Source organism: Coccinella septempunctata, chromosome 4, assembly GCF_907165205.1.
Source record: "Coccinella septempunctata chromosome 4, icCocSept1.1, whole genome shotgun sequence".
Taxonomy (NCBI): domain Eukaryota; kingdom Metazoa; phylum Arthropoda; class Insecta; order Coleoptera; family Coccinellidae; genus Coccinella; species Coccinella septempunctata.
In genome coordinates this window covers 21,429,446-21,453,434 of record NC_058192.1, presented here as the reverse complement: position 1 = coordinate 21,453,434, position 23,989 = coordinate 21,429,446, and the positions used below count along the sequence as shown (strand labels likewise).

At 32.9% G+C, this 23,989-nt stretch overlaps 3 protein-coding genes across 3 annotated transcripts; 1 reads left to right on the top strand and 2 right to left on the bottom strand.

Annotated features, from left to right (window-relative positions):
- Positions 1-1,880: 1,880 nt before the first annotated feature.
- LOC123310900 (structural maintenance of chromosomes protein 3) lies at positions 1,881-23,959 on the bottom strand. The gene is made up of 17 exons (XM_044894588.1): positions 22,679-23,959; positions 21,093-21,371; positions 20,748-21,038; positions 16,950-18,549; positions 15,009-15,404; positions 12,365-12,805; positions 11,910-12,277; positions 11,514-11,721; positions 9,774-9,959; positions 9,583-9,721; positions 8,926-9,223; positions 8,284-8,488; positions 5,083-5,240; positions 4,875-5,027; positions 3,223-3,567; positions 2,796-2,927; positions 1,881-2,262 (listed from the first exon to the last, which is right to left on the bottom strand). The coding sequence occupies exons 1-17, from the start codon at positions 23,714-23,716 to the stop codon at positions 2,119-2,121; spliced, it is 6,381 nt and encodes a 2,126-aa protein (XP_044750523.1). The 5' UTR covers positions 23,717-23,959; the 3' UTR covers positions 1,881-2,118.
- Positions 10,298-10,806, top strand: LOC123312575 (NADH dehydrogenase [ubiquinone] 1 alpha subcomplex subunit 7-like). The gene has a single exon (XM_044897081.1). It carries the CDS (start codon positions 10,434-10,436, stop codon positions 10,749-10,751), a length of 318 nt encoding a protein of 105 aa, XP_044753016.1. The 5' UTR covers positions 10,298-10,433; the 3' UTR covers positions 10,752-10,806.
- LOC123312574 (splicing factor 45) lies at positions 11,240-12,914 on the bottom strand. The gene is made up of 3 exons (XM_044897080.1): positions 12,365-12,914; positions 11,910-12,277; positions 11,240-11,721 (listed from the first exon to the last, which is right to left on the bottom strand). Exons 1-3 carry the CDS (start codon positions 12,846-12,848, stop codon positions 11,437-11,439), a joined length of 1,137 nt encoding a protein of 378 aa, XP_044753015.1. The 5' UTR covers positions 12,849-12,914; the 3' UTR covers positions 11,240-11,436.
- Positions 23,960-23,989: the final 30 nt, after the last annotated feature.

Genomic DNA, 23,989 nt, shown 5'->3' with positions numbered 1-23,989 from the left:
GAAATTTCCGAACTTTTATTGTCATATATTTACACTATATATAAGGGTTCAGCACAAGTATGGAATGAAATTAATATTTCTTCAACTTCAACCAATAACTCTAAAAGAAAACGCTGAAGCTATAGTCAACTAATTATTAATTAAACCGTCATGCATTGGCTCGTTGGAAAGCTTACAGAAAATGGAATCCCACCATTAACTTTTTTGAAAACAAAAATTAAATTAATAATTAATGAAAAAAATTTTGATGCTTGGGTTCCATTTTCCATGAGCTTCAGAACGAGCCCACACATGGTGTATGTTTCCATTTGAAACACAGAAGTTGGATGAGGTTGCAGCTAATCGGGGGTTGAAGAAAAGAACTCATTTTTATTGCCAGAAAATGGGGGTAATTAAAAATTTTCATTTTGATGAGTTTATTGGTTGAAGAAATATTTATTTTATTTCAGTCATATCCAACCCTGTATAGTTTTCGTTAGCACTTACGTTGTACCCGGAAATAAACAAAGAGAACATATTCATTATCGGTTGCGCAGTTGTGCTCGGGAGTGGGCTAACTAGATATTTTTTCATTTTCATTGCAGTTCCATCAGTAAAAATGTTCTTCAAATAAGCTATACACATATTTTCCGTTATTTTTTAGTTTCAGACACCTACTTATGCCAAAAATCGAATGAAAACCTTATAATACAGAGTTATGTGTAATCAGTATAATATCAAAGAAAATTTAATGGTTTTTTTTGGCCATTTCATGCGGAATTTCTTCTCTTCAACCTTCAACAACAAAATCGCGATTAGCATGAAGAACTGCCATACAACATCGAACATCCCCGCTATTGTATGAATTGACCTTCAATATTTCCTGTCTTTTCATTTTTTATACATCACCGTTTTTGAAATCACCATAGAAAAACCCTTCAACGAAACTGTAGAGTCATAAATATTAGATTTGACTAAAATTTCAAAAGTTTCTGTAAATTTCGATAACCGATCCTGAAAATTTGCTAGGAGGCAATCTAAAAACGGCATAGGTACTGATTTTCATCGCAGCACTATTTTTTATGACCACGTCAACCCTTATATACAGGGTGTTTCCAAATTAGACCTTAGATGAGGTGTTATTATGACTCATATGCTGTCGTTTGAGACGTTTTCGTTAATAACCGAAAATCAACAGTCTACGAGATATTTGGATTCTTGTGATTTTTGAAAGATTTCTTACCTTACTTCATTTTCGACAATTTTTTTTACGTTGATGAAATTTGATTATAATCAAAATTAAAAATATAATACTTATAGAAAAAGCAAAACTAAATAAATATATAAATTGTGAAATTCGAAAATTGCAAATTGATATTATATATAGGAATTAATTTTTCTCTACAAATCATACTTATTCTTTTTCAACATCTATTATAGCATAGTTTTGCTTTTCTCATACGTATCATATCCTTTTCTGATGAAAATAATCCAAAATTATAATCAAACTTGGTCAACGTAGAAAAATTTGTCCAAAACTGAAGTAAGGTGAGAAATTTTTTAAAAAACAAATATCTCGGAAACTGTTGATTTTCGGTCATCAATAAATATAGCTCAAAGGATAGCAAATGTGTGTGATAATAACACCTCCTCCAAGGTTTACGTCTAATTTGAAAACGCCCTGAATAATTATATCCTTTTATGTTGAATTAAACTTGAAAACTGAACTGTTCACCGAAAATTCTTCTTCGACCGAACTAAAAAACTGTTTGAACAAGCTCGCAGCTGATGTGTTACATTTCCGTCGAACTATAATTTTGAGCAATTTGTGATAAGAATAAACAGGCGGCCCTTTTCTCTTCACAGCATCAACAAGGTGACATGGGCAGATAAACATAAGAACAAATTCAACCAATTCATTTATTATAAAATTTGGATACAAAAAAATTAGAAAAAATAATACATATTTCAAATAAAATATTTAAAAATTAATTATAACAATAATATCATAAAACAATTCAAGTGAATTGATATGTCCTCATTGATTACTATGATTACATATATGAGATTCCATTGTTTCCAAAGGCTTTTCTTGTAGGTATGTACCTATTTGAATTTAATGTATGTATTAATATGAGTTCAAACGTCAATATTCGAGTAAACAGTATCCCACTTGTTGAAAGCCCCCTCATCACATATTTTCATCAGAATTGGAACACCACTCTTAGCTTGGTCAACACCCAAACAAGTTCCAGCTGCTAAATTGAATATTGGAATTCGATCCTGAAAAATTAAACTTAGACAAAAAGTGGTATAGTATAATATAAATGTAGGTACTGAGATATCCATGGCTTATATTACGGAATAAGCTTGTATTATGAAGTTTATTCACGTTTATTCGTAAGGTGATCATTATGACATTCATGAATCACTAATGATTAATGAATCATTATCGACTGATTGTCTATCAAACATTCATTAACCACTTATTGTGATTTATGAGCCATAATTCACATGTTTATCAAAATTTTTGGCGACAACAAACGACAGTGGCTAATAAAAATATAGATATTGCTATATAGGTACCATTATTTCCGCAGCGCGTATTGAGAATATTGAGATATTGAAATGAATCCAGATATTAGGTTTTTAGAATGAGATGAGATTTTTTAGAAAACGCCTTTTCACAACCACGTTAAAACCAAAGAGTTGATACTCTTTGATAAAACACATTACTCTAGTCGAATATTATGTCTATTATTCACTGGACGAAGAGTTTTTCTGAACGTAAGTTACGAATTGATATGTTAATTTACCTCTCCTCTATGTTTCCATTCTTGGTCCCCACCAGTTTCATGACATTTGTATAATATCGGACTCCCTTTTCCTGATTGCAAACATAATAATTTCGATAATACCATTTCATGTTTGTCCGTTTCGAACCATATCTGGAAGAACACAAAAATTGTTCGGCACTATAGAAGGTAATCTTCTTTTAGAATCATCATTACGAATTATGATTTTTCATGACCCTCTCCTCAACGGAGAAACGAGAAAAACAATTCTTTTTTTAGTGTTTGTACGATTTTACACATATAGAGATGAACATGTAATGAAAGGGCTGAAAGGCACGACAAAATAATGATAAAAGAAGCACTGCTTTCGATCACGCTTGCATGCACTTCCGCAATCCACTATTCTTTAATGAGTATTTGAAATATAAAACAATGGAAAAAAATTCACCTGATTTTTATTCTGGGAACAAGATTGCAGAATAAGCTTTCCTCCCTTTTTCGGCGAATCCTTCTCACTTTGAATACAATATTCTGTGCCAGATAATCTAATTTGGTATTGTGCCACATAATTCCTCTTTCTGGAATACCATGGTTGGAATTTCTCTTGTTCCACAGCGGCCCATTTCTTCTTTAACCTTTCGTTGTTATCAGTTGGTAAGGTCAATTCAGGATATACATTTTTCAAGTACCAATCGAAATCCGTACAATTTATTTCTTTCCTAAGTGTCAATCTCGAAGATATATCACCGTAGTTCATCGATTCTGCACCTTTACGCGATTGTAGGAAGAATTTCTGAAAGTGGAAAAGTTTAGGGTTGTATCGTATGGAGTTGTATCGTATGGACAGAAATTTATCTCAAAACGGTGAGCGGAATGATATACCTTCGTGAACGCTTTAGAAATATGGTTCTCACACTTTGTGCCGTCGCTTGTAACTATTTTTTTTTTCATTGTTATATCGCTCAACGCTCACATCTTTTTTAATTTCATATATGTTTTTGCTAACATATATGTGTGTTTATTATATTTTATATAAATATACCGAATGATTAATTTGAACTGAATTTAATTTTTACTCGCATCGTAGAGATGTAGGGATGTAAGGACAAAAGTTTGTTATCCTTAAGAGGAGTTTATAACACGGGACTTTCTCGCCATCCGTATAAGGCGTGAAGGGAGAAAGACTACCAGAATGTGGGGTGTTGCCAGAACACTTGAACGATTAGTAAAAGTTACGAAAATTACAATAGTTTCCACTTTCGTCGAAAAGATGGCAGCACTTAACGAACGTCTTTTTTCAATTGTTGTAGCCAACGGCGAGACTTTTCGACAAATTTTTTCATGTGGAAATTCATAGAAGAGATAATTCGACCTCGGAAAGTCAACGACATGAATGAATATTTGTTCTTCAATGAAAAAATAGTTAAGCTACATTCACAATCAATTCACGGGCCGAAGTGCACTTCGACACGGAAGTTCTCCGTTACCATTTATAATGAAATTGAAGACTAGCACGGAATTGGAAATTGACCAAATTTCTTGCAAGCTGCAAACTATCAATTCGGCAAGGAATTTCGTGCCGGCTATCGATGATGCTGATGCTTATGTTTTGATCAGTTACATTTTTGATTCATGTGAGTATTTGGTTCCAAGATTATTGCGAATGGTAAATTTCGTGCCGAAGGGCACTTCGGCCCGCGAATTGATTGTGAATGCAGCTTTATGTTCCTATCAAGTGCGGAAAGTGATACTTGCCCGCACGAAACTACCGGGTAAAACCCCTGCTAATGCATATAGAAAACAATACATTTGATTCGACTCAACACGCATCACGTTTCATCGGGTCGCGTCGCGTTTTAATAATGTGTTTCCACCTGAATCATACTATGTATGAACTCCCGACGCGACGCCACGCGCGTACCATTCACCCGTTCCAGACGCGTCGCGTTTTGATAATGTGTTTTCGCCTTTATTCGGGTTTTCATCAAACTGATCAAACTGATCTTTTTGGAATACAATCATTTTTTAATTTTATATCGAAAACTTCATATTTGAAAAATGAAATTCGATGAAAATTAAGGTACCAACGAAAAAATTTACCTTGTAATCATCCATCCATACGTGAGCTACCCTCAGAGAATTATACAACATGGTGTCCTGACCATTAGGGTCTCCATATGGTCTTCTTTTACGAAAAACATGTCCTATGCGACTGCAAGGCAATATATCCATATGTCCTCCACACATCCATATCTACAACCGCATAATATACATTCATAGTGAATTTTTGACTGAAAGAAATACTTACCCTAAAGGATATTTCGATATTTTCACCTCCCCATATATTCATATAGGCGTCATATTCACCCAATTCCCTGAAATACTCTTTATCCATTGCAAATAGACCACCTGCCATAGTTGGACTCTTTATTGGTTTTACAAAATTTTCTTCTTTTTCAAGGGTTCCTAGAAAACACTCGAATAAACTGCTCATCAAAAGTTAAGGATCTTGAACTAATTGTTTTCTCTTCAGAAAAACCCAATTTCCCTTTGTAATATGTAATAAGTGGAGTTTTTCAGGTCAGAGAAGTAAAATGTTCAGGAAAAGATGTATTCACCGTAACAAAAATATAAAACCTAAGTATTTGAAGGACATATAAAATTGAAAAACCGAAATTCCGGGAATTTCAAAAATTTAGCCCAAAAACGTACTCAAATGTGAAAATTCCATGAGAATGTTGCAATTTCTTTTTTTTCAGGATCAATTCTAATAGTTCATTATTAGAAATAAAGAACCAAAAAAACGTACATGCATCATGGACGTTACTCTAAACTATAAATATCCTAAAAGGGGACAAAACATCGATAGGTATTCAATATTTTGACATTATTTTGAATCCAACATTGAAGTTCCTCTCATCAATGATATAACATCGGAGCAAGAAGACATGGCTCTATCTTGCTATATTGCAACGCTGTAGCGAAAACTTTTCGTTTTTCATCCAGATCCTATAAGTATCATTTTATGAAAGTGAAAGATAGGCTGACCAGATTATCCAATGTTCAATGACGGAAGGACCTGATTTATATATACAGGGCGAGTCTTTGAATCGTAAAAATATTTCAACAGTAGATTCTTGAGATCAAAAGAAACACTTTTTTCCTGTACCATTTTTTCCGATTCAGCCCTGATAAGAAGATATTGCCATTTTAAGTTTTCATAATGAGCTGTGCCACCCCAGGAAAAGCAAAATTACCTTCAGATAACTAAATGAATCTGTGACATCTGTGGATCGGTCCAATTTTTCGAATTTCACAGATATCTTTTATTTTTGAACGTCAAATTACTCGAAAACTATATTCCGAAATTCATATCATTCGATAAAACGTTAGTGAGAACTAGAAATAAAAATTTTTATATTTTTCAACAACCTGTATCTTCGAAACTGAGCCGATTCGGAAAAAACGGTAAAGGAAAAAAGTGTATCTCTTGACCTCAAGAATCTACTTCAAAATATTTGTAAGAGTCTAAGACTCACCCTGTATATGATTCCAGCAACTCAGTTTCCTACAACGTATGGCGATAAAAAAAATTATTTATTGAAAATAAAGAAATAATAAAAGTTTATCACAACACAAAAACGAAAATTTAATAATATTAATATCATGGTTGAGCATTACACTGTGGAATGAGAGAAGAGAAGGGCTTCAGGCGTTGCTAGAGAAGCTTCTTCAACCACAAAATTTGAATGTCTCAAATATTTGGTCAGGGAGGAAGACGCTGCTGCATTAAACATTTTTTTATGTTCGTAACTTGAAACATGCCGTACAATATCTCTTCTTCCTCCAAATACAATCTGAATTGACCCAAACACTTCGTACATTGGACTTCAGAATCAAGTTTTGTGTTTTAAAAAATGGAAATTCTTTCGAAAGATCTTCCATAAATTTGCACTTTCTTTTTTCAATATCCATCTCAAATAATCTTGAGAAAAATACTGAATTAAATTTAAGATTTTGACGGATGTTTGCCAGTGGCGGACTTCTTGGACGATTGACGGACTGTCCGTCACAATGACGGACGTCTGGTCACCCTAGTGAGACTATGAAAAATTCGTTGAAAACGTAGTTCTGTTACAACGATGTGACAACTGAAGAAGGTGGACCTCAGTCAATTTATAACAAGTGACGGCGTTCCAAACGGTCAAGAATTTCTATCATACCATAATCGACAGAATTATAAATCCCCGGTGTCCCAGTTGCAGGAAAGTCCGTTTAAATTTAACGGACCTTTAAAAAAAATTTAAATCTTAATGGGGCATTAAATCTTAATGGACGTTCTCGCAACTGGGCCTATGCTAGAATAGCGTCCATGAAAAGAGAAATATTGACTGAATTTTGACTTATATTTATATTACTGGTGTATTCATATACGAGTATGTGAATTTGTGGAAAACTTTGCCTCGATTATGAATTAACTGATCTATAATATATTATTATAGTTCATTGGTTTTCCTACTGGCGAAAACAGGTAACGCAGAAAAGTAATAAAATGAAAGTTTCTCATGTGGTCCGCCAGCTGAGTAATGAGCATAAGGAGAGAATTTTGGCGAGAACTTATAATGTAAAAAGTTCTGTCTTCCTATGGGAGTCAAAAGTCCAGAGCAACACTTGACGAAGACGCTCCATCATCGTGTCTTTAAAGTCAGTTGACGGTAATCGGTAAACATGTATACAGGGTGAATCGTGAATCTTTGACTTTTTCATATATTTTATACAGAAAATTCCTGAGGTCAAAAGAAACACTTTTTTTCCCTATCATTTTTCCAATTCGACACGGTTGAAAAGAAGCGGGATGTCGAAAATCCATTAAAAAATTTTGTATTTCGAGTTATATCTCACCAAAATATAGACACCAATGGTCTCCATACAGTGATCGCACAAACGATTGTATTGCATGGTCACTGATGTAGTGAATCATTATGACCATTACATATATACCCACCATAAAAATACCAGAAATTCAAAGAGCACAACACTTGAAAGTAAGTTGAACAACACTGAGCTCAAAAAAATTTCGAGATTTATTACTAGAAGAAAATATGTAACACATTGAGATCTACGATTATTTTTCTGGGAGATACGCGTGTCGAAAGTTGATCGTCGAAAACTTCCCAAAAAGATAGGGTCAGTTGAAAAATCCTCAAGACCGAACGGTTGCACCGAGCTCGATGAAATTTGGGGATTTATTCGTAAAAGGTTGAAAATTCACGACGAATTTTCTGGGAAATACGCGTGTCGAAATATGACCTTCGAAAAATTCCCGGAAAGACGGGCTCAACAAATCAACAAATTCCTGATAAACTGAAGTATTTCTTGATTCTGCAGCAATAAAATTATTAATTAAATAAATAATGTGGAAAGTGACGCGTAGAGAATAAAGTGTAGCGATCTTTGATGACAGGACAGGCGAGACAGAGTGAGATTCACCCTGTATATAAGAACTAACCTTTAGGTAAATTATCCCATTTGAAGTGCAGGCCCCAAGTAAACCCTCCTCTAACAAGAGGACTTGATGAATAAGCAAAAGTATCTGCATTGATAACATCAATGACTGGCAGTGCAACATTTTTCCTATCTTCTTTTATCCTTCCAAGGAGTGGTTCTATCCATTTCTTGTTAACTTCAATGTGACTATCAAGGAATATCAATACCTAAAATGGATTATTTTTTATTCCTGTGTCCATTTTTGATTCTACTCCAATATAACTGAAGAAATGACTCCATTATATTTTCTTGTTTAAAAACTTGGTAGTTGATTTTCTAGGAGTTTTAAAGGATATTGTGAACATTTGAATAGCATAATTCTCTCTTCCTTTTTATTTATCATAAGAAACATAAATATACTAGATACTTATCAGGTATTTTTATTTATAACTCCAGGTTATCAGCAACAACCATTGAATAAAACATGAAAAAAACTCAATGTTGAATCCAAAATATTAAAAAATAACTTTTGAGATTATTTCATTTAGAACATGATTTTTCAGGAATCAAACTGACACAAAAAGTGGGTAGAAACAAGAGGAAAATTTCATATCAGCTCAGTAAAATAATTCATAGTTTTCAACTGAATATTTCAATGTCATACCTCCCCCTCAGCTCTTCTTGACCCATATATTCTAGCTCTTATTAAACCTTCTCTTCTTTCAGTTCTGTATAATTTCACCTTATCTGGAAAATGGGCATTGATATGTTCTTTCAGATCTTTTTGTAAATTATCAATATCACTGAAGTCATCTACTAAAACAACTTCTTTCAAGTATTCAGATGGTGTTCTGTCCAATATTGAGTATACTGTTCTGAGAAGTGTTGTAAAGTGTTCATTATAGAAACATATTATTACAGAAGCTTTAGGTAATTCTATGGGATAAGTTATATTATCACACCTAAAATATCAAAATAAACCATGAATATAAGTACAGATAGGCAGAGTTAGTTCAATGAATTTTTGGAAGTATTCCTTTATGATTCTTATTAGGCACCAAGACTCATAAAGCATGGCTCAATACTAGAGATTTTTCAATCAATTTATTTGATGGAAGCATACCGACTTAAGAAGTTATGCAGTCCTGAATATTTTTTTATAATTATTTATCGATTATTAGTTGTTTGAATGCCCACATTCACATGACCTTCAAGCAGAGTTTCCAACCACCGAAAAATTATAAACAATTGAATTGAAACACTTCACTTTTGTGAAATCTCGAAAAAAATGAAGAGAACATCTCAATCAAAAATAACTCACTTCTGATTTCTGGTGTCTGGAATTATTCTATGATACCCAAGTCTATTACTTATAAGAGTATTGAAAGCATGGACCTTATATCCCTCATCCCTTATGATTTTATCTTCTTTGGATTTTATAATGCCCAACTCACTCAAATCTACGAAAAAATTATCAAGGACAGTTTATGTGAAATTCAGCCTTCAACATACCTATCACACTGGAGTGTACATCCTCTTTTAACGAATCAGTTGGTAAAATAGCTGCGTTATTAGAATTCGACAAAGATTTATTCAATTCTATATATAAATACAGTGATAAAACCCAAGTAAAAGAAGCAAAACATATTCCATAAACGAAAGATTTATTAATACTCAACATTACTAAACAATTATATGTTTATATCTATCACATAGTCACAGCAATGTATTTCATAAATAAATAAATAATTTAGTTATTTTGGATTATATGAAATTTTATTTATTTTTAGGTTAAGATACACGTCATTTTGACAGTTGAGTACTATGTTCCACACTAGAGCATTTGAAGGAATCTGTCTGAATCTCGTTTCTGAGATATATAATTTGAATGATAAAAAAAACTAATAATTTTGCAATGATTATTTAATTTAGTTAAAACCAATAAAGGTTGCAACTATAAAAACATAATTTCATGAGCATTTCTCCTGAATTTCTGACCACAGAAAATCCCTGTATTTAATTTACTTTTCTGATAGGTTTATGGACCTGACATTTACGTAACCTAATTTGAAGGTGTTTATTGCATCGAATAATTAATTAATTAATAATTCAAAGGTTTATTCTTACTTAATATTTTCCAGTCATTACGAAAACTGAAATTTTCCTGAAATAATGAGTAAAGCTCGTATCCAAATAAGGGAAGTGTCCCCATTGTTAAAGAAAGTTAGAGAATTTCTTCTTGGAAGACCTCACACTTTAGCTCTCAGATTTGATCCTGATGTAGCTACTCGTAATCCTCCTCAACCCGACATACCCGATGGCCCTTCACATCGTTTGGACAATAATTACTATTGTACAAGAGATGGTAGATCACTAGTACAACCCCCTGAAGTAGTTGCAACTAATACTGATATCAAATTGCTAGAAAGTGGAAAAACAGGTGTTCAAGTAAGAAATAGATTGCCTGGAAATGTTTGGCAGTGGGATTAATCTCATACCATTATTCTGAGTTTTGTGAAATCTAGTAAATAAATTATGTAGTGAACCCCAGTTTTTCCTTCATTATTTTCTTTGTTGTTGTTTATATCCTCAGCAGGTTAATGAAGAAACTGGGCGTCCAAGCCCCATTAAACCCTTTGAAATGAAATTTATATAATGTGAGTTGCTTACAGACATTTCATTCTAGAAATTCTAGCATTGAGAAACGATGACATTGATCTTAGCAAAAGTGATATCTGCTTTATGTAGCCAATTCTTTCTCTCAATAAAATTGATTCAAATGATTTCAATATGACATGCTTCATAACGCCAGGATTAAAGGCTGTAGATTAAACTAAACACATGACTTTTAGATATCCACAAATATAGGTTGAACACCCACTCCATTGTTCCAACTGCACCTACAAGTTTATAATTTACTGTTTATTTCATCAAAGAAACCTATTTGAATATATATATATATATATATTGTAACAGAAAAAATTTTGAAATTCTTTTATTCGTGATATTTCGAACCATTTCTATTTACATAAAATATCAAACTTTCAATAAATAACCTCATGAACAATCATTCTTGATCTTTCAGAGTAGAGAAGATGAAAAGTGAGAATGAAATGTTAGCAGTTTCTTTCAAATGTTCTGAAAAATAATTAGTACAAATGCACTTTTTAGTGACCTATATCAGCTCTAAATTATCAAATTTTTCAGTATCGTAGAATGAGGCTTTCACCATTCTCCCACCAAAGAATCTACCATTAAGATCAACAACTGCTTTGATGGCACTTTCAATTCTCCTAAACTCAACAAATATTCTCACTGCTTCTTCTGAATTTTCATGCTGTATTTCATGTATAACAACACTTCCAACTTCTCCATATTTGGCATTGCACTCTTCCTTCACTTCTGGTTCTAGATCATCATCTACTTCACCAGGACCAACCATATTTTTCAGAAGAACAATCTGTGATTCAAAAGATGTAAAATTATTTAATATATTTCTTCATCTTCAACCAGTAATCTAGAGGTGGTAATATCTTCAACTATATTGAAGCATTAATAAAATATCTTCAAAAGAGAACTCATTGACTGACAATAGAAGGATCTTCTATTAGAAAGATAACTTGATATTATATCCCCAATAGAAATTACCTTGCTGGGATTCTTCATCATATCAGTTATATTTAACCCATCGCCCTCTTTTTCACTATCCATTTGAGCTAGGAATTCCTTTTCATGTATTATTCTTCCACCTCTTTTGGATGTTTTTTCCACCTGTAGCGCACTAACCATACCTTGCTCTTGCTTTCCAAGACCTTGACCCTCTTTAAAACCATACTTTGCCATTATTTTAGCAGCTATTGAGCCCCCTCCTAATGGTACCATATTGATAGGCTTATTAGGGAAAATTGGTGTTGGTTCTGTAGGTTCTTGTAAACTAGGGGGTGGAGCTATTGCCACACCACCAGATGGACGTGACTTTTTAACAGGTTCTTTTTCTTCCTCTTCTTCCCAACGACCTATAAAAGAAAATTTATTAGGACAAGAAAACATGAGAATGAATATGTGTAAAGATTTGTGTCACTGAATTATAGTTTCTTTCTCACCTGCAAATCCACTAGCTAATGGTGGTTGTGTCATTTGAGGAGTGGAAACCACTGGTACCTCTTCTTGTGGGTCATTAAACCGACTCTTTCTTTTCCTATCTCTCCTCTTTTCGTCTTTATCGTTATCCCTGTCTCTATTGTCTCTCAGTTCCTTTACTATCTTCTCATATTCATTCGGCCATAAGGGATCATATTCATCAACACAATTCCAATCATATTCTCCTGTGAACACATTTCCTATTGGTAATATAGTTTCTTTCTTCGGCTTGGATAACATTGGGTGGAACATATCATCCTCATTTTTCTTGGATTTCAAATCGATTACAGGAGCCAGACTAACTTTCCTTTGCTGATCTCTTTTAGGTTGGGTTATAGTAGCTTTTTTCAATTGTAACTGACTTTGAAGAAGTTTGATTCCAGAAGACCAACCAGAAACATTTTCTGATGTACGAGTTTTTACATCCAAATCGTGATATAATGACATTTTCGTTGATTTAACTTTGAAAAATCAAGTCGAAAACGAAAACTGTGTTTTGTTTGTTTCTAAACCTAAAATATACACCACAGAACACTAACATGTCATGTTTATTTGATTTTTAGCCACAGAACATTGGTATTTAGCTTTTTCTTTTTTGTTGGATACACTCCATTAATCTGAGTGCAAATCAGAGATATATCTCTATATCTTCTATATATATCTTTATATCTTCTATATCTCTGGTGCAAATCAGAGATATCTATATCTCTGGTGCAAATTCAAGTTTATCTCTGAGCCCCCTAGTGGCAAAATTTAGAAACTTGATAGAAAGGCTAATTTGGTTCGAGATTGTACATTTATAATCTTATTAATCTTTCTTGAAAGTTGCATTTCTCTATATAAGTCGACATTGAAAATGTTGTTTTATTTATTTATTTAATACACAAGTCTACAAAAACCAATACATCAATGTTCGCGTAGAATGAATATGTTTAACAAAATATCAAAAATAAAGCGAACAAACATTATGTTGGATGCGTCATTATATAATTTTTCAGTGATCTTATAATTAACTTAAAAGATTGTTCCTGTTTTGTATCTTTTGGTAGGTTGTTGTTTACCTAAAACGCAGGATAATGATGGAACTGATTGAAATTTAACGTTAAATTTCTTCTATCTGTTGATGTACACCATTGAGGAAACTGAATTTCTCGCTCTATTTGTTCTTATATATTATTATCTATTGCAGATGGTAGTTGTTAAGTTGTCTAGTTCGATGATTGAGGATTGAATTTGAGCAGGCCATGCTCGATCTTGTACATTAGTTAGCACTGCTCAGCAACTTTCATGATCTTCAACTTTGGTATCCTCATGGTATTTTTTGTGTTAATGATTAAGAGTTCTGTTAGAAAGAATCTCGCATCATCTTACTTTTTTTTTTGAGAATATAGAAACTACAGAGTTGAAATTATCAACAGAAAAATGACTTTGTTTTTCATATGCGATTTTTGGTCAATGGAAATATCGTGAGTTCAAAAAAATTCGTCGTCAAGTAGTCTGCGTAATTTGGAAGAGAGAACATCGTTGGCATGAAGACATATTTTCACTTTTCGAATAATGTGGTGGAACAAGCTGGGCGATACGTTTTAACAAAATATCAACATTCCAAATTCCACAGCCTACTTAACGACGAATTTTTCGAACGCACCTTATTCATAAACCTACCTTTTAAGACATTACATTTATTTCTATACTGAGTGGAATGTAAATATTTTTCGAAGCTAAGGAACATTCCGTTTTTCCGAATAGAATATCGAAACTAGAAACTACACAAAGTATCCTCACCCAATGGCATAAGTAGGTAGAAAGTGATGTTTATAAATGGCCCAACCTAATCAGAAGAGTTTAAATTTATAATTTTTGTAGTACCTCTATAAGTGTTGAAATAATAATATACTCGAGAACTGATGTTCAGAGTGGTCATTAAGAGGAGTTTATACCACAGGACTTTCCCGCCATCCGTAGTAGCCGTAAATGGTTAAACACTACCAGAATGTGGGATGTTACCAGTACACTTGAACGATCAGTAGTAGTTGCGAATATTACAATAGTTTCCACTATCGTCGAAAAGATGGCAGCACCTTACGGATGTATTTTTTCAATTTAAGTAGGTTTCGAATTTTAGCCACTTGCGACACTTATCGAATTTTTTTTTTACGTAGAAATTCATTGAAAAAATCATTTCACCTCGGAAAGTGAAAACATGAATGAACATCAATTCTTTTTCTTCAATGAAAAAATTTTTTCATAATATTTCTTGCTTTCCGAGCTGACGAACTGATCATAATTGAATTATAATGAAAACCCCATATAAATTAGTGGTTTCTGACGTAATATACCTTTTCGCTTTTTGAATCAATTGTCTCGTCATCCTTCTATACCAAGGTATATCAATACTCTTTGCTCTTGCTTCTACCTTGTCATCTGTGCCAAGTCCATCAAGGTTACGATTAATTTTCAGAAAAAACACACAAAAAGTATTTTCTATAATTTAATAATAAAATGCATTTGTTAGTTCATAATAACAAACTTAAAGTAAAGGAAAGTAATCTTAAATCTAAAATAAAAACATCCTTGAAATAATATTTAGAGTTTCAACATCTTAACCGTGTGTCTGGTCATCCTCAACAAAATCTCTAGCTACTTCCCGACTTACACATTCAATATGACTAACTTTTCCCCTGAACTTGACACCATAAAATTTATGAGCATGTTCAAGAAGCTCAGGTCTGAAAGTAGTTGTAATGAACTGGGCCTCTGAAGACAATTCATGTATCATATTAGCAACTGCTTTTCTGTGCTGTGCATCAAGAGCTTGATCAATCTCATCAAACAGATAGAAAGGAGCAGGATCACATTTCTGAATAGCAAATATCAAAGCGAGTGCAACCAGTGACTTCTGGCCACCCGAGAGCTGGTTCATTTCTTTCATTTCAGAGTCTGATTCTGTGAATGACACTTTTATTCCGATACCAGTGAAATTGTCCGAACTATCTTCTGGACCTGGAAAAAATTCGAAAATTCAAATGGAGCCTAGAGCTGTATAGGTTGAATAAAAACTATGAATTTGTTTTCCTGATTTCCTGTCGCATGAAGTTTTCAAAACATTCGAATCTATTGACGTATTTGATTTCGTTTCCAGCCTATATATATATTTTAGCTCAGTAGATAATGTCGAACAATATCATAATTCCAATTTTCAGATTTCAAATAGGTCTAGTTCCCCAGAAAATTCTAATAGGCCCTCAAACTTGGTGAACCTTATAGAGAATATGTGTCAAAAAGCTTAAAAAACTCTGTAATGCTTCAGAATGTGTTGTCTTGAAATTCGTTACTTCTAGAAGAATATTTTAGATTTTCTCGTCATCCCAGATAGCACAAATTTTAATTGATAAAAATATCTTGTGGACTCCTAAAGAAGAAGCCTAAAAAAGAACTTAAGGGAAGCGATAAAAACTATGATAGTGACATAAATTCTCTAAAAAATTGTATTTTTTGTTGTTGATTATTTTAAATGTCATAGTTTATCTTTTGATGTTGTAAAGATGTGTTTAGTTTTGAGATGGTTGGGGGTCAAGTGATTTTTCTTAAATGGAGAATAATTGTGCTTTCTTTTTTTTTTTTGGGACCACCCATGTACAGGCATTCATGCCTCCTTTGGGTCCTTCATTTATTGTTTTGGAGGAATTTTGGTCAATAAAAGTAAAAAGTAAGTCCTCCGTATAATTAGGGTGAGAAAGAATGACCATTATATTTTGGATAAGTCTTAGTATTGGTACCTCAATAGTATATCACATTTGTTGAGAGATCCTAATTCATGCAGGGACATCTGTGATACTTTCTTTGACAGTTCCAGAACCATTAAGATTAAATTGTTCGAGAGATATTTCTAAAACTTACGGAATACTTTGTAAATGTCTTTTTTTTGCTTTTTTGCGGATCTATTGAATTTTTCCTGAGATCAAATTTGTTCTTAAGGGGTGTGTTCATACACTTACTCCGAGAGTAGAGTATGAGTATGGTCATGCTCAGAGAGCATACTCTGAGGAACTAAAAGTACGTTTGTGAACGCTTCGGGTAATCAGAGCTTACTCAGAGCTTGCTCTGAGTAAGTTTGTGAACGCAACCAAGGATGAGTTTTTTGTACCGAGAAGTGAGAACCACTTTTTGTTTGTTTTAAGCACTTTTCTTTTTTTATTATTATCTGTGAATACAGTTTTGGGTGTGAAAGTCACCTGTTTGTATTTCTAATTTGTAAGTAAATAAATAAATTACTATTTTTTTTCCAACTTCCTATATAACTGGAAGTACCACCCTGTTAAAAATACTTTAGCTGAATAGATTTCAGTACTAAAATCATTAGGATTGACAAATTTTCAGAAAAAAGTCTCCTTTTCAGTTCTCCAGATACCTCTAATGAAAACTGCGGGAAACTCACATAGTCCATTCACTTTTAATAAAGACAGTGTCTGTGAGAAATGCTTAATTTGCGAGTTTATTTAAGAGAGCTAAGAAAGCCTTGTGTGAAAAATATGAAGAATAACTCACCAATTGCTTTTCCTTCGTCATTATCAGCCGTTTTCATAACCAATTTTGCCCGTCCAGCAGGAACTAATTTCTTGAAGACTTCTGTGAAGAATTTGGAAACCTGCTTGAAAGTGAATTGTATAGCTTCCATTTTACGCATCTCCAACATCGAAATCAATTCTTGAATCTTCTCATTTCCCCTATCCAATTCTTCCTTACGTTTCTGTAGTTTTTCTTTTTGATCTGAAAAACTCATAAACTGATCCAAAGCTTTCTTATTCACATGACTGAATTTTTTCAACTGATTATTGGTCTTCTCCAACTCCTTGAATAGCGATTTTGAGGACATTTTAATGTAATGAGAATAAAGATCTTCAGCTGGCAGTGCCCCTAGTAAATTAATTTTTTCCACGCATTCAGCGATTTTTTGTTCCAGAAGATTTTGTTTTGTTGCAAATTTTTCAAGATGTTTTGCATCTTCGTCGATTCTATCTTGTGCATCCTTCTCCTTTTTTTTATAGTTGTCCAAATCTGATTGTTCATTTTTAAGCCTTTTAGTCATGTCTTTCACCTTAGTTTCCATTGAACTCAAATCCTTATTAACCCTATCAATTTTCTTATCAATTTCTTCAAGTTCGCTTTTAGCATTTACCAACTGTCTTTTACGGTCCTCAAGAGAGATTTCTTGTAAGGCGTGAAGAACTTCATCACGTCTCCGAATAAGATTATTCGTTAACAAGTTTTCTAATTTATTTTTTTCCGCTTCAAGTTTCATTCTCATACTGAAAGCTTCTTTGTTCTCTTTTTGTAATCTTTGAATGTCATCATTCAATGAATCAACCTCAGCTTGATCGGCGACAGACAACTGGGATAACAGTTCTTGATGCAATTCTGATTCTAGACCTTCTTTAGTAGACTGCATAGCTTCAAGGTTGGATTTACATTGAGCTAATGATCTTTCTTTAGGTCCCCTGAATCTTTCAATATTTGAAAGTTCTTCTCTCATCAATCTCAATTCTCCCTTAACTTTATCGAAAATACCTTTTGCTTTACTGTTTTTGGTTTCAGTTTTTTGCATTTCAGAAACTATACTATTGATTGATGTTTCAGTTTTGCTCAATTCTTCTCGAAGAGTTTTCAACTCCTCTTCACATTGTTTGATTTGCTGTATAGTTTCACTTCTGTTTTTTTGCATTTCCAATCTAGACCTAGAAGTGTTACAATAACCCCCTGTCAACACACCCTTAGAAGACACCTGATCTCCATCTAAGGTAACACAATCTAATCCCGAATTTCTAGACAATTTAGTGGCCACTTCAAGATTTCTGCAGATTAATGTTTTCCCAAAGAGATATCTCATTGCTTTGTCATACTTGGGTTCATAATGCAGTTTTGAAACCATCGGTATAGCATCAGAATCATTAGGGTAGTCTATATTTCTGACGCTTAATCTATTGAGGGGCATGAAATTGACTTCACCAGGGAGTTTTTGTCTATTCATTTCCTTTAGTATCAAAGTACCAATTCTGTCGCTTTCTACAACATGATGGAAAAGACGGTTACCAGCTGTCATTTCAACTGCTGTGTAAATGCTCTTCTCACAGTCAAAATTTTCAATAACCTGCAAATATTCTAATTTGAAATCGAATGTGGTGAATTGCAAAAGCTTTAATTTGCAAGAAGAAAAAATGCATGTATTTGAAACTCCCCAATAATCATGAGAAATATTAACTAACGATAAGTTTCCATTGTTTTATGATTGAATAAATATATAAATATAATGGGGAATTCTCTTCAATTTGGGTTATCACTGCATATGCAAGTTTAAACCGAATAAGTATGAGTTCAATTCATGATTTTTTCAAATTCACCGCGGAAACTAATCAAAATCATCATGGGTGGGTTCAAAAACTTACTCCGAGAGTAGAGTATGAGTATGGTCATGCTCAGAGAGCATACTCTGAAGAACTAAAAGTACGTTTGTGAACGCTTCGGGTAATCAGAGCTTACTCAGAGCTTGCTCAGAGTAAGTTTGTGAACGCAACCCATGGGGTTTCAAAATTTAAATCGCTTTGTGCGGAGTTTAAGATTTGGCAACAGCGCATACAAGATAATGAAATGAACAATGTCCGATCAGCTTGTTAATAAAATAGCAGCTGTTGATCTACAGGCGCCTACTTACTGGCGAACTTCAACTACAACCGGCCATAAAAATCCCATAAAATTTTACGACCTTCCTCGTTCGTCGCAGACTTCATAGACACCGTCTTTGTCTATCTCATCAAGATAATGCATTTGTTGTCCTTTATTATCGAGGCATATTTCAGGCGATGTTGCCAGCTTGTACAATTCCCTCAGAACGCTTTAAACTTCAAAAACCCATTTTTATTTTTCATTTTTAAGTGCTTAAAATAATTTTTTTTGGGAAACGGTTGAAATGGTTATTTCAAAATGTGACGTTTCAAAGATATTTCATAAAAAATACATCATTTTCGTCAGAAGGAGTATTCCCCATTAAAAAAAAAAACACAATGGTTTTCTTAAAATTAAAACAATCCAATTTCAATATTTCAAAACACAATTGCACTACTCAAGTCAATTTCTCATCCTACTAATTGACAATTTGAATAAATTCAGTTCTTTTTTTGATAATATGCTCGGACAATTAGTATTTCAAATAATGTTCTTTTGATGATGAGAAAATGTTATATACAAGATGTTTTATAAACATTGCGAACAAATTTAGGATATTATTCTCCTAGTTATTTGGTGTCAGACAGGCCCTTCAGGCCTTTATCTGAATGACGAATTCCTCGATATTTTCGAAACAGCTTGAGATTATTGATAATTTCTTATGGGCGTTGTTGGGTTAGATGGTTTATTTTAATGAGTTATACCATCTCTCCAAAAATGAATCAACTTTGAAAACACACTCTATATAGGGTGAGTCGAAAATGTGTACCAAGCTTTCTGGGGGCGATAGTACATTGAAAAATAAGTATAGTTTGATAAATAAAGTCATGGCCCAAAATGCATACTTAGGGAGATATATCTTTCGAATGTTTATAAAATTTAAAAAAATTTCTCTGCATATCTTCTAAACGGTGAATGCGACCATATTGAAACTCCGTGCATAAATGTATGTTGTTAAAATAAATTTTTTTATTTTGATCAGAATATACATTTCTGATATTGTTATACAGGGTATTTTTAGAGGGTGAGTCATGATTTTTGGAACATATTCTTTCATTGTATTCGTTTTGGTGAAAAAAATAGAAGCATTCAATGGAGCGAAGAAAATCACATGAAAAAGGTACAATTATCCAGATTCAAAAAATTTAATCATTTCAGAGATATTTGAGTTGTGTAATTTTTTTTGCTCCATCGAATGCTTCTATTTTTTCACTTGAATGAAAGAGGTTGTCCCAAAAAAATCATGACTCAGCTTATTGAAACACCCTTTATAACAATATTAGAAATGTGGAAGTGTAATGAAAATATGTATTTTAACAACATATATTTATGCACGAGATTTCAATCTGGTGGCATTCACTGTTTAGAAGTTATGCGGAGAAATTTTTTAAATTTTATCAACATTGGAAGGATATATCTCTCCCAATATGCATTTTGGGCCATGAGTTTATTTATCAAACTATCCTTATTTTTCAATGTACTATTGCCCCCAGAAAGCTCAGTACCCATTTTTGTCTCACCCTGTATATCAAGTTAAAACGCAATTAATTTGTGAATAGTTTCAATCATGATTGAAACTTCTACATAATTGTTTTTTTTTTTGACAAATAGATAAAACTGATTTACCTGTCCAAAATAAGAACGAACTATTTCAGCATCTTTTCCACCACTTTTCAAGAATGTATCCAACACTTTTCTTACACTGTCCCTTCCATTGAGAATTGGTTTTCCTGCCATGGATCTGAGTTGTTGATCGGCCTTAGCTAAATCTTCTTTCAATGAGGATAAATTCTGTTGAACATTATTTTCTTTTCTCCACAACTCGTTTCTCGTGGTTTGAAAAGTATCCTTATTTTTTTTCAGTTCATAGCACTGCTTATTATGTTCATCAATGCAATTTTTTTGTCTTTCCATTTCCTGAAATCATTGGAAATTTAAAATCATTATTTTGAATATATTAATCTACCTTACCTGTGACTGTTCCTCAATTTTTTTCGTGAGTTCAATTGTTTTTGAAGCATCTCTCTTCAAATCAGCTTCCAGTTTATCGCGGTGGTCTTTCTTGTCCTTGAGTTGTTTGTTGAGCGATTTCAATTCGTTTTGTATCCATCGATCACGATCATCCTTAGAAGTGAACTGACTTCCCCTACCCTGTTTAGCGTAAAGTTCCTTACGTTTTTGTTCTTTCAATACTAATTCTCTGCTGCATTCTTCTTCTTTTTTCTTCATTGATTCATATTGCGGTTTAATCTGTAGAAAATAAAATATTTGTGATCAGCTACAGAAGAGAAACCACTCTTTTCTCAAAACAAATGATTTTTTATTAAAGCCAGCACCATTTGAATGGAAAATGGCTATTGGTTGAATTTCCTGAATTTTTGGTATGTTGTTCGATTTGAACACCCGGCAAAAGTGTTTGTGGGCAAAAAAAAATCATATGACTAGTTTTCCAGATACAAGGTATCAAAGATGAAAAGTGAAGCTTTCGGATCAAGATTCTTCAAAATATCAAGAATTTTTAACAAAACTCCTTAATGATTGTAAAATCATGGTAATCTTTATCCATTTCTATTTTTGCTCTATAACAGGGGTGAATTTGATTAAACACTGTGAGTTCTCTGATGAGAATTGAGGATTCCATTAATTATAAATGATTGAATGAAATTAATTCACATTAATTTTTTTTATAAATTGTGGTTCGAAAATAGGGGAGTTGAATTGGGACAAGGGAAAACATGTTTTATATATATCATATTAGGGTTACCCTATTTGAGAAATAAAGTTATTATTATTATCTGACCATATTTGATGTTGAGAAAACCACATTTTAATTTAGTGTATGCAGAGTGAGTAAAAAGATACAGTTAAAGATTCTAAGAAAAAACGCGTTTTTTTTTAAATGAATTTTGAAAGACATTTTCTTGAATTTTTGATAATATGTATGTTCTGAGAAGTCAATCAATATAAATATCAGCATAGGTCCTAGGATTCATTTCTGGGATACATACTTTTGAGGGTTCGGTTTTATTGTTACCCATCTGAAATAGAAAAGGGGCTTCTACCTCTCCATAACACAAAATTCAACAAACGAGGGAGGTTCAAACTAATTCATTAGAATTCAATGGATCTTAAGCAATTTTTCAACTATTTATAAGACTCTCTTATACTGCATTGTGTAATACAGAGTGATAAAAGCCCTTTTCTAACACATATGGAGTGTAAAAATGAAACCAAACCTTCAAAAGCTGGTAGGCCACAAACGAGTCCTGAGACCTATGCTCATAATGATGGCAATATTTTGGACCTTCAAAATGTATAAAATATGAGGAATTCAAGAAAATTAACCCATATTTTTTGGAAATCATTGAAAAAAAGCATTTTTTCAAAAAACTTGGATTAACTGAAAGCCGTTTTCAAATGGTGCTTTCCATGAAATTTTATGTTAGTAAAAGAACCACTATAATTTCTTTTAAAAATTGAATCATAATGTACTCTGTTAGGATTATGATCCATATTTCAAACAGTAAAAACACAATATAGTATTAATTTTTTTTAACCTTCTCTAATTCAGCCTCCTTTTCCTTGATACTTTGGGTTAATCTGGCTAATTCGTTTTCAGCTCTTTCCTTAGATTTATTATCTCCTAACACTTCCTCTGATAAATCCTTAATGGTCAAATCAAGCTTCGCTTTTTCCTTTATCAGATGCTGCTGATCATTATTCAATATATCACGTTCCTCTTTAACAGAAATGAGTTCCTTTTTTGATTCTTTAATTTTTTTACTCAAACTTTTAATGTTATCTTGCGCTTTTTTCAAATTAGCAGCTAATTTTTCTTGTTCAGTGCCTGATTCATTCCGTTGTCTCTTCAATTCTTCTAATTTTTTTTTATTTTCGTTCAATTCCACTTCATGTATAATGAATTCAAGTGCTCTTCTGTTCTTATCATGTATTTGATATTGACGGAGTTCTTCTTTTTCCTCTTCCAATGTTTGTAGTCTTTCTTCAATTGTTCTTAGAAATTCCTCAATTTTTTCTAGTTTCACTTCTGTTTCTCTTAAAATTGTTATAGATTGATCATGTCTTTCATCGTAAACCCTTGTTCCAGCAACTTCTCTTAGTAATTTCAAACGATGAGCATCTGGTGCCGTGGCCATCTGATTAATTTTACCTTGTTTCACGATGTAATAGGGATTAGAATTTGAAAAACCAGCAGATTCTAAAAGATTCATCACTTCCGTTCTAGGTACAATTTTTTTATTTAAAAAATATTGGTCTTTCTTGAATCCAATAACTCTTCTCAAATAAATTTCTTCATGTTCTATTGGTACTCGTGCATCGCTATTATCAAAAATGATTTCTACATATGCTGCCATAACTCTAGCTCCTGTGCCTTCATGTAACAGAGCTTGTCTCTGTTCAGGTCTCAGATGTGAAAATTCATCACTCAAAACAAACTGAATGGCATAGAAGAAGTTACTTTTTCCTGATCCATTCCTACCTACAACTACATTATGTCTTTTATCGAAAGGTTCTACGACAGTTTGATCCCTGTAGCTTTTGAATCCATGAATAATAATTTGTTTTATATGCATTTTCAAGATTATTTGTGCTACTCAATATTGTATAGTCAATTTCATGTACTCAATTCATACTTGACTTCAAAGGCAAAAAATTGATTGTAACGGATTGCCGTTCCCAATATCATCCACAGTTGAAATATCTCCTACTCGCTATAGTTAAGAATCAAGAATCATAATATTATTATTATGAGACAAATGTATACATGAGAAAAGCGTTTACAAATTTGTTTACGATTCGAAGCTGTAATGAGAGAACACAGAATACAGAACTAATAGTAAGGTTAG

Excerpts from the sequence above, each read along its gene's own strand:
- LOC123310900 (XM_044894588.1), bottom strand. The coding sequence starts at position 23,716 with ATGCATATAAAACAAATTATTATTCATGGATTCAAAAGCTACAGGGAT. Across the intron at positions 9,960-11,513 it reads AGCAGTTGTTGATCTTAATG|CATATAATTGTTTAGTAATG; the intron begins GTAGATTCTTTG and ends GATAGATATAAA. Across the intron at positions 5,028-5,082 it reads ATATCGAAATATCCTTTAGG|ATATGGATGTGTGGAGGACA; the intron begins GTAAGTATTTCT and ends ATGCGGTTGTAG.
- LOC123312575 (XM_044897081.1), top strand. The coding sequence starts at position 10,434 with ATGAGTAAAGCTCGTATCCAAATAAGGGAAGTGTCCCCATTGTTAAAG.
- LOC123312574 (XM_044897080.1), bottom strand. The coding sequence starts at position 12,848 with ATGTCATTATATCACGATTTGGATGTAAAAACTCGTACATCAGAAAAT. Across the intron at positions 12,278-12,364 it reads ATTAGCTAGTGGATTTGCAG|GTCGTTGGGAAGAAGAGGAA; the intron begins GTGAGAAAGAAA and ends TTTCTTTTATAG. Across the intron at positions 11,722-11,909 it reads TGATGAAGAATCCCAGCAAG|ATTGTTCTTCTGAAAAATAT; the intron begins GTAATTTCTATT and ends TTTGAATCACAG.